Source organism: Delphinapterus leucas, chromosome 5, assembly GCF_059928025.1.
Source record: "Delphinapterus leucas isolate spDelLeu-1000000601 "Yukka" chromosome 5, BTC_Dleu_Yukka2, whole genome shotgun sequence".
Taxonomy (NCBI): domain Eukaryota; kingdom Metazoa; phylum Chordata; class Mammalia; order Artiodactyla; family Monodontidae; genus Delphinapterus; species Delphinapterus leucas.
The window spans coordinates 98,995,958-99,011,653 of NC_143133.1; the positions used below are offsets into that span (position 1 = coordinate 98,995,958).

Below are 15,696 nucleotides of genomic sequence, written 5' to 3' on the forward strand. Positions count from 1 at the left end.
CTTACATAATACAGCCTTTAAAAATGATACACATGTCTACCAGCTACCAAAAGTGAAGTCAAAATCAATGTTCATAGATTTCATTTTGGTGTGGCGAGAAAGCTAGAGCTACCCAACAAATATTAAAAAGGAAAATGCCAATCAAAGTAAAATGTATCCTTCTCACAGGTGCTTTCCTAATCAAGGAGGTCAACAGAAGAATGCTAGATTTTAATGCACCAAAGAGAATGAAGAGTTTATGAATAGTGCTGTCTATTCAACTTGCATTAATTCATTCAACATGTTTAATACTAAGTGCCAGATGCTACTATGCTTTAAACAGATTTATCAGGAAGGACGAAAAACATCAAATTTAAGGTACCTAATGATAATACATATGTGTATATATAATATCACTAAAAAGATATATTTGCTCTCTATAATTAATAAAAACATTTCAAGGCACCTAAACATCCCAACTGTTTCTAGAAGCTTTTTTTATTCCCTCTTAGAAACAAAGTAGTAGACATTGGTCACGTGGATCATAAATGTTTTCCTCAGTTTTTACCTTAAATTCTCTTCCACCACGACATACTTCTGTACCCCCCAACCCCCTGCCTTTCCCCAATTCCCTAACAGAGGTTGAATGAACAAGTTAACTTGTGGGAAACATTCACAAGGATCTCATAATAAAGCACATTATTAAGTAATTCAAATCAATAACAAAATGACAGGCAAAACATGAACAAAACACCCTGCTCAAACCCCTTTGTCAAATAAAAATAAAATGATGGAAAGTGCTTTACCTTGTTCATGTAGTGCCTGAGTTGGATCCTTCAAGAGGGCAGCATATTTGTGCAAAAGGTTTACCATGACCTCCAGAAGGCCCACCTCCCTGAACACGTCTTTAAATATGTAGTCATGTCGTGTAAACTTAAGAAGTGTTTTCATTGCAATAATGCTACAGTGGTAAGAAGAGCTAGATTTTAAGAGGATGCTAACACTAATAAGTTCTTTACAAGGGATATAATTTAAGCTAAAAACAACAAACTCCAGCATCTCGAAGTATTTGTTTTGTACTTCTGGGAGTTTAGAAATCTTTTCTGCAAACTGTGACAGTGTGTGCTGTGACTCTAGGATGAAATAATTGGCATTGTCAGCCATGTAAATATTTGTGATGGCATCAAGAATGATGTGGGCAAGGAAGTTGGTTTTTGCTTTTAAAAATGCATTCTGAAGAACTGCAAAGGCCTGGATGTTTCTCACACTGTGACCTAAAATAGAAAACAAGAACACAAAAGTCAGTGCTATGTGATATCTTCAACATGGCAAACAAGTCTATTTATTTATTTTTAAAATATGGAATTTAATAAATTTTTTTATTTTTATTTATTTATTTTTGGCTGCGTTGGGTCTTTGTTGCTACACGCAGGCTTTCTCCAGCTGCGGCGAGTGGGGGCTACTCTTCGTTGCGATGTGCTGCCTTCTCATTGTGGTGGCTTCTCTTGTTGTGGAGCACGGGCTCTAGGTGCGCGGGCTTCAGTAGTTGTGGCACACGGGCTCAGCAGTTGTGGCTCGCGGGCTCTAGAGCACAAGCTCAGTAGTTGTGGCGCATGGGCTCAGCTGCTCTGAGGCATGTGGGATCTTCCTGGACCAGGGCTTGAACCCCTGTCCCCTGCATTGGCAGGCAGATTCTTTTTTTCTTTTTTCTTTTTTTGGTAAGCAAAATAATATCCTTATTAATTTAATTTTTTAACACCTTTATTGGAGTATAATAGCTTTACAATGGTGTGTTAGTTTCTGCTTTATAACAACGTGAATCAGTTATACATATACATATGTCCCCATATCTCTTCCCTCTTGCATCTCCCTCCCTCCTACCCTCCCTATCCCACCGCTCTAGGTGGTCACAAAGCACCAAGCTGATCTCCCTGGCAGGCAGATTCTTAACCACTGTGTCACCAGGGAAGTCCCAAAACAAGTCTATTTAAACAGATTATGAATTGTAACATCTATCAACTATTTACTAAGAATACATCCTGTTTTCACAAAAGGTCTTCTTTGTCTTCAACAGGTTCAGTCATTTAATTAAAAATAAATAACACTAATTAAGCTTTTAATGCAGCATTATGAATATTCTGATTCCAGAATAGTATATATTGAAACATCAGACTGTTTTAGAAAAAATAAAGCAAATTATACAGGTCTAGGCTTCAGAGTTTGGAAATGTGCAGGAGTGTTACTTTTTATTATCTGTAAGATTGACCTTGACTATAAGAACAGTTACCTCTCAATGTGAAAAGACTTTCAGGCTGAAGAGGTAACAGGCATAAGAACAGCAAAAATGGCAGCAGGAAAACAGGAGGGGAAAAAAATTCTCTAAGTTCCAGTTTTACATTTTTAATTATAACATTAGAACTTTCATGAAATTTTAATTTGGAAATTTATTTTGTTTTCAAGCTGGAAGTGCAATTTGTTTACATACACATTTGTTAAAGCAATTTATGGCCAGCTACTAGCTATATTTATAAATATCTGATTTTCAAACACACCAACTAGAAAAAACAAAAATCTGTATATAATAGCTCTTGTGAGGCAAATTAGTGACAATCATTATAAAGAAATTAACATAGGAAATATGTGAGGCAAATGAAAACAAGCGTTTGTCTATAAAAACTGTCCCCAGGTTCACAACCATTAGGAATATAAAGCATTTGCAAGAGTGACCAAACAGTTAACACAGAGCCTTACAGAATCAGCTGCATTTTAGAAATAGGATAAACACAGAATGAGGAAAAATATAAAATGGGTTAGAAAGACTGCTCAGAAATTCTGGTTTGGACATAATCTGAAAAATGCAAAGATTTAAAAAAATCTTCAGTCTATACGTGACTTTAAATTTCTGTTTGTTTATAACATACAAACTTATTCCACGTGTGCCAAATGTCAAATCCTTACTTCCAGTGCCTTATTAACGTGATGCTTGCTCTTTTTGATTACATCTTTACTTTTTATTACCTGCAGGTAGTCAAAAACCAAGCTTTGATAGACTGATGAACATACAAATGTACAAGTCTGACTACGTGTGATTAATAAGGTTAAAGAATAACTCTAATCAACATTTTGCATCTTTGGGCTATATGACAATATCACTTCTCACCATAAAGAAAGGAGTTAGAAAGAGCTGAACTTAGGGTAATGTGGGAAAATTCAGATTTTTCCGAGTTTAATTTTCATGATCTGGTTTTAAGTGATGTCACTGACAAAAGATAAGGCATATTAACCACCAACCCCAAAGAGCTGAACTGAACACAATGTGTAAAAATACACACAATTAAAAGTCAAATGTAAAATGTGGTAATCCTCGCATATAAAGATAACAGTAGAAATGCAGTGGTCAAAGGAATTTTGGCTCTTTGTAATTTCTTTTTACTTACAGTAAGTAAGTAATGAATCTGCTCTGATTCATTACTTACTCCTTAATCCCCCTTGTTATCCAATTCATCTAGGGGCCATTAGCAAGTAGTTAAAGTAGGTTGATCAGAGTAAATGACCAAGGAACATCAAGACTAACTGGTCTCCAAGACCAGCTTCAAGAGCAGAGCATTTTAACCAATGCAATCAGTCTTATACTAACATGTAAAATTCAATCATTCCTGTGACTAATCCAGAAAAAGATTTTGTAATATTATTTCCAAATTTAGTACACCTTATATACAATGAAACTAAACAGAATCTAATAATTTGGCTTTCTATCAGGAAAAACGATCTAAAGGAATGTCAGAACTCTAATTCCAAAATTAGTGGCATACACATCTGAAGTGTTGATGGTATCAGGAGTAATTATTCAGGACCGTCATAGCCATTAAATTCCTACAATATTTAATTGGGAAGGGAGCATCATTAAATCTAAAAGATAATTAAAAGATTGCTCTATATGAGACAGGAATATCCCCTAAATATTGACACATAAATACTCTAATATTTTAACTAAACAGATATATCCTGTATAAGTTTCAAAATTTGCATTAACTGACTAAAATCTGTTTAGCACACAAATAACTAAAATAAGAGTAAAGTAAGGAAATCATTCTAACAGATGACAATCACCATCTCATTACTCTCAAGTCTATATAAGCAGAAACAAAAGAAACTATTCTAAGGTTTAGAAGAACAAGTGTATATACAACAAAGAATAGAGCTTTCCTATTTTCAGAATCTAATGTAAAAGTGAACGCTTGAAAAAAGAGCTTATATGACACAAGCATAAGCAAAATGTAAAATGAAGTAAGAATAAAGGTCTAAATAAAGAAATGCAAGCGTTCATTCAGTAAACAGACACTGAATATTATTTTTCAGATTCCAAGTCACCAGAGTTTGATTCCATGCAACACTGCAGAGGACGGCTCTGAGGAGTAGAGATGAATAGAAAGGTGAACAGTTACAAAGACACCTATGGTAATCCAGGTGAGTGATCTGTACAGCCTCAACTAAGGTAGTGGCAGTAGGGCTGTTACCAGAAGGGAGGAAATTAATAAACGTTTAGGAAGTATAAGACAGAAAGTAACGAATGAATTACACATGTGAGTGACCAATCAGAATGACAGCTGGCTATAGACAATCCTCAGGGTTATACTCCCGCAAGCCAGCTGAACATCAGCCCTGGCCACATTGGCATCCAATATAAAGTGAACCAGAATAGATAAAAAGCTCTCAAAAGTAAACCCATGGGGCTTCCCTGGTGGCGCAGTGGTTGAGAGTCCGTCTGCCGATACAGGGGACACGGGTTCGTTCCCCGGTCCGGGAAGATCCCACATGCCGCGGAGCGGCTAGGCCCGTGAGCCATGGCCGCTGAGCCTGCGCGTCCGGAGCCTGCGCTCCGCAACGGGAGAGGCCACAACAGTGAGAGGCCCGCGTACCACAAAAAAAAAAAAAAAAAGTAAACCCATGATGAACAATGCAAGGCACTTTGGTTACTAGCATGAACAAAAATATGAGAAAGGAAAAAATACATTATCCTTTTATATTGGTTAATGTGTTATGAGAATTAATGTGTTACAAGACAATGTTTGTAAAGGTGAAGCCACAGAAAAGTTCTGAAAAAGACAGGTATGGTCTTTTTTTATGAAGAGATATATTCTCTATTAAACATGTATTAAAAGCACTCGCTGTGTTTAGGGAACAAACTTGGAAGCTCTGGAGAGCTATGAATTACAGAGTACAACCTTGCAAAGATGTTTCTAGCATAGTTAAGGTAAAAAAACACCATGGAGTTGTTATTAAACAGAAGGACTGCTACATTTTTCTTTAATTTCCTTCTTTAGAAAAATCTATCTGCTGGTGAGGATACAAAGTTTTATAAAAAGCATTTGCTATATAATATAGAAACGGGAGTCATTTTCAAGCTTTAACATACACACACAGATACATCTACCAGCTTCACTAATAACTCAGTCTACTTTTTCTTTTAAATTTTATATTTCTATACTGTTTCACTTGACCTAAAATCAGCAGTAAAAATAAGGTAGGTAAACTGTATCTATGTATAGAGCAATATAAGGCAGATATATTCATGTTTTCTCTTTTAAATGTAATTATCAATGAATGGGTAAAAATTCCTTGGTAACAGGAATTTTCTTTTCATAGATAATGAAAGGGAAACCAGTGACGTCAAAGAAAATATTCCCCAAAGTACCGCTAAGAAATAACTGACAAAAAGTATGATAGTGTCAAATATATCAGAATATACACAGCTCCAACTTATAAATAATCCAGACCAAAGAGTTAAAATCTGTAAAGGACTATCACTGCCTCATTCTATCAATGTTTAATAAACATGGCCTCATCACAGCTGGATTTCCTCATCTCCATTCCTGTGCAATATAGTCCATTATCTCTTCTATAAACTACAACAAGCAATCCAAAATGAAATTACAAAAACAATTTTATTCACAACAGTATCAAAAAGAATAAAATATTTAAGAATAAATTTAACAAAAGAATTGAAAGTTCTATACAATGGACACTATATAACGTTGCTGAGAGAAAATACTAGGACCCAAATAAGGGATAGTTGTCTGCTCATGAATTGAAGGACTCAATACTGTTAAGCTGTCAAGTCTGTCCAAACTGATCTATAGATTCAATGTACTCCCAACGAATATCTCAGCAGGCTTTTTTTTTTGTTTTCAATAATTGACAAATTATTAAATTCATATGGAAGTTCAAAGGACCTAGAATAGCCAAAATAATTTTGAAAAGAACAAAATTGGACAACTTAAATGACTCTATTTCAAGACTTTATAAAGATATAGCAATCAAGACCATATAGTATTGGCTTAAGGACAGACACATTAATGGAGCAGAACTGAGAAGAGTTCCAAATGTATCGTTATATAATCTTTTTCAATAAACAGTCCTAGCACGTGTGCATATCCGTATCGGGAAAACAAACAAACAAACCTTACTTCCTACCATATACAAAAATTAACTTGAAAGGTATCATAGACCTTAGTGTAAGAGTTAAAATATGAAACTCCTAGAAGAAATCAGGAGATCTCAGTGAATTTGGGTTAAGATTTCTTCAGTATGAGGCAAAACCCACAAAATATTTTAAAAGTGATAAACTGGACTTCATCAAAATTAAAAACTTGTGATCTTCAAAGATATTACCAAGAAAAGGCACAACAAGGCTAAGAGAACATACTTACAAAATGTATGTATCTTATAAAGGACTTATCCAGAATATCTGAAGAACTCTTAAAATTCCAGTAAAACAAACAATCCTATCAAAAATTAGACACAGAGATCTGAACCAAAGTAGAGACACAGACAGCAAATAAGAACATAAAAAGATGCTTGAAATATTTTAGAAAAAGGCAAATTATATTTTAAAAAAGATACTATTACATACTTGAATATCTAAAATTAAGACTAATAACACCAAGTGTTTCTGAGGATGTAAAGCAAACTTTCATACATAGCTGATGTGAATGCAAAATGGGACAGCCACTTTAGAAAACAGTTTGGCAGTTTCTCATAAAGTTAAACATACATCTACCATATGAATCAGTAATTCCACTGCTTGGTATCACCCCAAAGAAATGAAAACATATGTCCACACAAAGACTTGTTTTATACGAAAGTTTCTGGTACATTTATTCATGACAGTTAAATAAACACCATCAACTGCTGAACAGATAAACAAATTGCAGGATATCTAAACAATGAAATACTATCCAGAATTAAAAAGGAACTTCAGATATATGCAATAACATGGATAAATGTTGAAAATGAACAAAGCCAGATACAAGAAACTACATAATTTATGAGTCTAGTTTATGAAATTCTAGAAAGGGCAAAACCAAAGCAGATCCATGGTTACCAGGGCAAGGGGATAATGAGGGGGGGCACTGAATACAAAAAGGAACAAGGGAACGTTTAGAAGGATGGGAATATTCCATATCATGATTATGGTGGTGACAGCACAACCACATATATTTACCTAAACTCATCAAACTCAACACTTAAAATGTATACATTTTAATATATACAAATTATACTTCAATACTGCTGACAAAAAATAAAATATATTCCACATTCCCTTTATGTGGAATAGAACTATCTACTTTAGCCTGTATAATAAGTCTACAAAGTAGGTCATGGGAAAGAGATAATTTTAAGTTATAAATGAAACTTAAAATGATCTAGCTTGACCCATTCATTTTATAGAATATTACATCAATGTTTCTGAAGAAGAAATTGATATCTAGAAAGGTTAGGTCACTCATGATTACCTCAATTCTGACTCTTACGGCAACGTCCTTTCTAGCTAACCTTGTTTTCATAAACATGTCACTGAATTCTCAAAATAACCCCCAGAGGTGCTAGGTTATCTACGTATCATCCTTGTTATGGATCAGGCAGACATATGAAGAAGGTTAATTTAGATGCATTAATTATCTCATTATAGTATTGTAATTTCAAAATTATACTCTGTAACTAAATATTATGTCAGTGTTACAAGCAGATTGAGTAACCAACTGAAACAATGAAATCTAAAATAGGATGTATATTGCTGAGCTATTTTTAGTTTGAACTCATAGAAAGAGTTAATTGTAGAATACTCAAGCTAGAGTCTACGAATTAGAAGAGTTAATTTAATATTGTTCCTTAATATTAAATAAAATGAAGCCTTGAACTGCTCAGTAAGATATTCCTAGATTTTGCTTATTTAAAAAGTTCTGTATAACCTATACACTGACGGTACATCTTATGGAAGTTTGACAACTTCAATCTAAGTTGTGACTTTTCAATATAATTTTCTCCAGTAAATTAAATTTAGGATTTTCTAGTATATCTATTTATTCTGACTTAAAAATTTATAACTGCTAGCTTCTATGTCATAAAATACATAGATAATGTACTGTGAAATTTAAATAACCAGACATACTGATATTTTTCGGCTAGTTAAGTTTTACATGCAAATATCATAATTGTATTGAATACTTAGTATGTAACAATAATGTGAAAGGAACTATTAGAGGCCTGTGGGCTCAGATTCTTTCAGAATGGTTATTATGCATTTAAAAAGTGAAAATAAACAATAAAACTAGCTTGCACTCTTACATAATTAAATGTTATTAATTATACAATAAATTTTCTTAGTAAAAGATCACTAGATGAAGAACCAAAGTTAGGAAATCTGAACTATAAAAATTACTCTCTGACCCGAAAATATGTAATGTAACTTCTCTGTACCTAGGTTTGCTTAAATAAAATATAAGCATGTACACCTGTGTTTTCTATATACCTCTTACATAGAGACAGGTATAGAGATCAGAGTGTGAATCAAGTTCCATCCACATAAATTGGAAATGTGTGGAGTGTCAACATTCGACAGAGGCATGTTTGGATTATTAAACCGTTTGAACATTAAAATGAAATACTAAAATATAAATCTTACTGCTTTAAAAAATATTTTCATATTATATTCAAGTATTTGATCTGCTAAAGACTGTCACTCAAGAAATTATACCACAGAAAGCACCAACTTTAATGAAAAACAGCATATTACTTTTCTATAAATAACATAAATGAAGAGCAATCAAAATCTGACTAATTCATTCTTTCTCTATTTCTTTGAGTGGCTCAGAATGGGGGGAAAAAAAAAAGACTCACCTTTGCCTGCAGGCTGAGGTACTGCAAATCCAGGCAATAAAAAGGGTGCCCCTGTGGTAATACCAGCTGGTTTTAGTTCACTGACACCATATGTTGTTAGGGAAGTTATCAGATTAACCAGATCTTTCAAGGCATCTTTGGATTCTGCCTCTTTTGCTTGTTCCAATCTAAGAAAAGTATGATTTAGCAAATATATTTTCTCTTGTGTTGTATTTTCAAATTTAATACAGAAAGAAAATTTCAATTTTATATGCAATACATAAATGTATAGAGTACTACAAGAAGTTTCTTCTTACATTTTTTCATATATGAAAACATACTATTTTTATAAATCCACAAATTTTATTATAAGATATGATGGTGCATTTGAAAGAAATTATACCAATAGTCAGGACACCTGATAAATGCTGATTTTGCCACTAACAGTATTATTTTAGGTAAATCACTAATCTTTGGTATAGAAATATCTCTTAAGTTCCTTAAGGCTCTAAGGTTATAAAAGTTTCACTGTTTATAACCAAAAACCTTATCTACCATTTCTTTCCTAAGAAATTTTCTCTGTTAATTTTTTTTTTTACATCTTTTCTTAAAAAATTTTTTTAACATCTTTACTGGAGTATAATTGCTTTCCTCTGTTAATTTTAAAAAGTGAATTCCTTGGGAAGATTCCTTGGGAAGATTTGTAAGATTTTACCTGTATTTCATTAATTCAAATACTCACATTAGAATACACTTAAATAAACTTCTGAGAGTCTCTAACAATTTTTGAAAAGTCTTAATTCCTTTAAAGTTGTCTTTTTTTAATGTGAAAAGTTTTAATAATATTTTCATACCATACACAGAATGTTGTAACCTGTTTCTTTCATTAACTAGTGTTATGCACATGCCTCTCCGTGTTAGTATAAACTCGCAATAGATATGCTTTTAATGGCTATAGAGAGCCAACAGTAGATTTGGGGAGTGGAGGGTGGGACAGCTAGTAGATACCAGAATTCAGGAGCACTAACATGCATAAAACTTTGTGTGCCTTAGGATCTTTAGGATCAATAAACATAAGTGAAATTATTTTGTAAACGAGTGTCAACATTTTTAAGGCTCTTGAATTCTCAAAGGACTGCATCAATTAGTAATGTGAATTAGTTATTTCATAAACTTTCATATGTCCTCGTTTGGAAATTAGGATATATATGCAAGATTATATTCTTGGGGGTTGCCTAGTATTAAGTAATGGCAATGAGGTCAAACTGGTGTTAGAAATAAAAAGTTTACAAAATAGTGCTGGTTTACAGTAAATCAAATGATTTAAAAATAATTAATGGCCCAGGAACAACTATCAAGACAAGAGTATCTTCTTCCTAATAAACTTGTAACCAGCCATTTTCCCAGTATGTACATGGAACATTTGGGATGAAAAAGAAGGCTAGTGAAACATTTTTAGACTGACATTTGTTTTATATATATATTTGTAATGTCTCATTCAATCTACAAAATTACTCTTGTTATTAACTACATTAATAGTAACACTGGAGTTACTGGTAAGGAAAATCAAAAATATAATTAAGCAAGAAGAGTTTACACTTCAGGAAGATGTTAATTAGTTCATTCAAACTCTTCTCCCTCAGCTACTAAAGAAGAGCAGATTTCTTCTTCACATCTAACTATTGACTCCACGTTTGCAGCCTACATTTTCCAAATTAACTCTAAATTCATACTTTGAACTCTCTTGACAGAACAGGAATAAAAAGAAGTGATTAAAGCTAAGAGGATAAAGTATACATTAAATAAGTGATTGGTTGATTTCTTCTTCCCTATAAGCCCAAACTACATTGTTTCCTTTGATGAAAAGACTAAGTAGAAATTTAAAATATATTCTTAAATTATGGGGTTTTACCTAAGCAAGAGATCACAAAGGAAACTGTATCCTTGCCATATCCGAAAATCATCCAAAAGAGTTTGGGAAACATCACTAGAATCTTTGAGGAAACAAGAAAGTCCAGCAAACATTTCAACAATTTCTAGGGGAGACAGGTCATCTGATTGCTGCATATTCTGAACACACGTAGATAAACATTCTTTTTCTGTAAAAATAAAGAACTGAATAAGTATATATATGTATAATTTGTCAACTGCTTAAGAAAATTTCCTTCATTCTTAACTGGTGCTTAATAAAACATTAAATTTTAGTGTATCTATAAAATATTGTAAGATAAATGTTACACATTCTAAAAGCCAATGTAAGATTCAAATTGACTGAGGAAGCTCTACCTGTAAGTAGTAAACAAAGAGTAATACAGGAAGTGTTAAAAATTAGTTGACATTTATTACAGTTTTTACATCATATTTAGATGTTTTACTATTCAACAAAATGACTGTCTGCTGACATATGATATTTTTGATTTTTATGAATATAGTAAAAAGTGGAAAAAATAAAAAAACTATCTTCTAAGTTTAAGAAGAAAAATCTACTAATTAGTTAAAAGTTATAATTAGAGTGAATATAGACTACTGACATACAAAAATACTTAAGGAAATAAAATTTTAAAAATTATGTTTGTACTATATATTTACTAGTTTAAAACACAGTTATACCCCATAATAACTTTTGGGATTGGAGGTGTTTCAAAGAAGACATTCCTCTCTTACCTTTAATGAAATTTATTTGTCTTAAGAAACCCAGTGTCACGTAACAAAAACTAACAAGATTTAACATAACAACGGAGGCAAGAAACATTGAATGACTCACTGACCTCAGGTAAGTGAATAGTTGTACTAAAAATTATTTTGAAAGATTTTTCAGTTTATGTGTATCTATATCTGTATCTATATATATAGAGAGATATATATACACATCTATATATATATGTAAATGGACTATTTGAGATGCTACAACTGTCTCCTATTTCTCCTAATTAGACATTTTAAGGGATAGTTGACACATATTTATGAGTTAAACAGAATGGACAATTTCTCCTCAGTGCTGATAAAGAATCTACCTAATTTTATTTATGCTGCATTGGACAGGTTGTCTACTTATGAAATATCTTCAGAAAGACTTTAACTATAGCTTCTCAAAAAAACTCTTTGTCCAGCAAAAAAGGAGGGAAGAATAGGCTATGACATAGAACTTACATTATATTACAATTGACCATTTACATAACAAAGCAGTTATTTTAACTCTTGTAGATATCCAACATTTGGAACATGAGAATTTCTTATACCTGAAATGCCTCACAAATAAAAAATAAATTTTTTTTTCCTGGCCAATATACTTTTAATTTAAAATAGAATCTTTGGAGAATTGAGAGATAAAAACAAATTTCCCATCATATGAGGAGAGAAAAGTGGAGGAAATTCAGAGCACCTAAAATGAATACATTACGAGATATTCACCGTGAATATACTTCACCACATTGACACTGAGACCATGTCGGGATATGGTCATAAGGACTTCTCCGGCACTCTTCCTCCAAGGCAGGTTATAGGGAGGGCACCAAGAGGTTATTGCACTGAATAAAAGCTGGAGATCGTCTTTTTGAGCCAGCTCCTCGGCCGGAGAAACAAAACTGCAGAGTTTCACTAAGATCTAAAGAACAAACAAAATATGTACATAAATAAATGAATGGTTGGGGAAAGGGGGGAGCTAGAAAAGGACTAGATCTGATTATTAAAAACTCTGAAAGTTCAGGGTTAGTACTGAGCGATATCATTAAAGCCACAATGATGAGTGCTCTAACTTAGGCAACATTAAAAAAGACACCTACAATTTAGAAGTGTTATGGTAAAACAGTTAATCACCTCTACTTTTATCAGCTTATTTTTTTAAAAAAAATGTTCTATGTTTACCATCCTCTCTTTACCATGGTATTTTTTTTTTTTTTGTATTGCTTCACCCTACCATGAAACGGAATAAATCAAAGGTTAACTTTCAAGATCAGCACTCTAGTTTTCTATCGATAATTTGGTTCCTTAACTCTTAGTTTGTCATAGGTGAAATGTAATTTTCTTCTCTAAAAGGAACAGTTTTAGGGAGACAAGAAAGTAGAAATAGGTTTTTTAAAAGTAAAAGTATTCTCAAATTGTTCCAACTTCTATACAAGTAGAAGGGGATATTAGAACTAAAAAATCATCTTAATTCAGAAGTATCAGTATGTCTAGTAGTCAAAAATCTTCTAAAGCATGATTCAACACTTCTTAAACCCTGGAATGAGAACTTATCCCTTACCTATGGTTTGCAAAATACACACTGCACAAGTGTTTACAGCCCTAAGGGCCTGCTACTTGGGGAATGCAGCTATGGTTTCTGCCCTCAATGGACCTTTTTCTTCTAATCTCGATTTGGTGTCAGAAAAAGTTAATTTTTCTTCTCTGTGCTAAATTTTCTCATCTAAATATTTTTTAAACTTTATAAAATAAATAAAATAAAATTGGAGTATTTTAATATTTGTGGGGAAACTACTAAACAGAAAAAAGTATTTGAAGTATCATGTTTTGTCCGAGAAAGCTAGGTCTTCCTTTTCCTATTTCCTTCAATGCAAAATTTTACTTAAATACAAGAATTTCTAATTCATAGCCGCCAAATACCAGGGAAAAAAATTAAGAATTCAGGGAAACAACAAAATATTTATAAAATCTGTAAGTGCAGGCAATCCCCCCCACCAAAAAAATGTCTGGAGACACTGTTGGATACCGAATTTCCATTCATACATGTAACGTGTATCTTTTTCCATATGTGTTAAATGCAACAAAAAAGATATATGAAAAAAAGATAATCATTTGCAGCAAAAAAAAGCTCAGAAGAGTGTATTGTTGATTATACTTTTTGTTGGTTTTCACACTACCCTTATGTGATTAGAGGGACAGATGTCATTTCTCTAATCTGTAACATAAAAACAAACCTGAAAATAAAATACTTTTTTCCAAATCAAATCTTTGTCCTCAAAAATAAGCTAGATATAATTCCTTGATGTTGACTCTTAAGATTACTAGTTCTTAATCTTCAAAGGCAAAAGGCTTCTTAAAATAATCTAGTATAATCCTTTCATTTTACAGAAGAGAAAACTGAAGAGTCTACTCATCCTCTTCGGCCCCTACACTAACCACTTCTATTTGTAGGGACTCTGTTATAAAGTCCAGCCAACTGTGGCAGAGCAGTAATTGGCCACATCAATGCAAATGCAAAGCAAAAAAAACCTACATGAAGCAGTACCAACTGCTAAGGTCCCAGGAAACCATCTGTCACAAAATATAAACATAGGGATTTCATCTATCATAAACACTATGTGTTCTGAAAACATTTAATAAGTTGTGCCCATTGTTTTTCTAGACAAAATGATGAAAACAATGTCCAGCCTGCAATGAGGAACTAAAAAAGGTAAGTGAGACACTAAAGGAGTACTGGACTAGGTGGTGGGAGAGCTGGGCTCTAATCACTGCCACGCACCTGCTGTGGATCGGTTTCCATAACTGTAAATGAAGCGTTTCATTTAAATTTTCTTTTGAGTTCCTTTTGGCCTTTAACATTCAATGATTCCAATATGCTAAAATGAATCCCACATTTAGTTCAAAGTCAGCACCCAGTGTTTTCAGATATAGAAAAAATTAAGTTTTAGGAAAAAAATCTCTGCTACTTATTTAGTGTTAAATATATAAAATTCAGCTTCCTCGCGTTGTGTCTAAGTGAGATGATGGATGTTCACTAAACACTGTGGTCCTCATTTCATGATGTATGTAAGTCTAATCACCATGCTGCACACCTTAAACTTCAACAGTGCTGTAAGTCAATTATAGCTCAATAAAAGTGGAAGAAAAAAAATTCAGCTTCCATTTATTGCCTAAGGTATTAATTAGTTCTACAGAAGGGCTTTATTAAAACAGGGCTCTAGTCTGATTACCAAAGACTAACCCACTCCATTCATCAATGTCTTAAAATAGCTTTAATTCCTATGTGGTTTACTCTTTTATTTATTCCCACTGCTCTTCTCATCCAATCTAATTGAGGGGTTAGATAAACCTCAAGTCTAATCCCATTTCTGCCATCCACTCACATCACCATTTTTGAGGAAAACAGAAGCTCTGAAGTCATGGATTGTCTTGTAAATTCACACGAGATAAGGGATGCTAAACACCAGCACAAAAGTATCTAATAAATCAAGTGTTGAATAAATATTTTTTGAATTAGTATTTTATTGGTAATCTTGTCTTTTCCTTTCTAAACCATCTTGGTCTCCCTCTTCCCGATCTTCATTGCTAGACCTCAACAAACCCTGGAGCATTCCTGGAGCAACGACCCCAGTTACACCAGGTGTCATCAACATGGGTCCCCAACTCTACCGAACCTACTGCAGATCCACTGTCGTCTCTGTTCTCTCTTCCTACTCTCACAGATTATGGCGCTGGTGGTGGCAACAGCAGGAATCACATTTATTTATTAAAAAATAAATATTTTTATTTCATGTCTACTATGTCTGAAGCAGAGAACCATAGCTTTGGTTATTATTCATTTAATCTTTCCCAAAATCCTTGGCATCTTATTTCAGA

The 15,696-nt window shown here is 33.1% G+C and overlaps 1 protein-coding gene across 12 annotated transcripts in view; it reads right to left on the minus strand.

The window, feature by feature from the left end:
• WDFY3 (WD repeat and FYVE domain containing 3) overlaps positions 1-15,696 on the minus strand; it is a 259,871-nt gene that overhangs the window by 130,311 nt on the left and 113,864 nt on the right. For all 12 annotated transcript variants that reach the window (XM_089912207.1, XM_089912206.1, XM_089912205.1 and 9 more), the window contains 4 exons: positions 12,550-12,742; positions 11,051-11,237; positions 9,160-9,326; positions 786-1,253 (listed from right to left, as the gene is read on the minus strand). In XM_089912207.1, the coding sequence (XP_089768333.1) occupies positions 786-1,253; positions 9,160-9,326; positions 11,051-11,237; positions 12,550-12,742 (1,015 nt within the window). The remainder of the gene's footprint in view (positions 1-785; positions 1,254-9,159; positions 9,327-11,050; positions 11,238-12,549; positions 12,743-15,696) is intronic.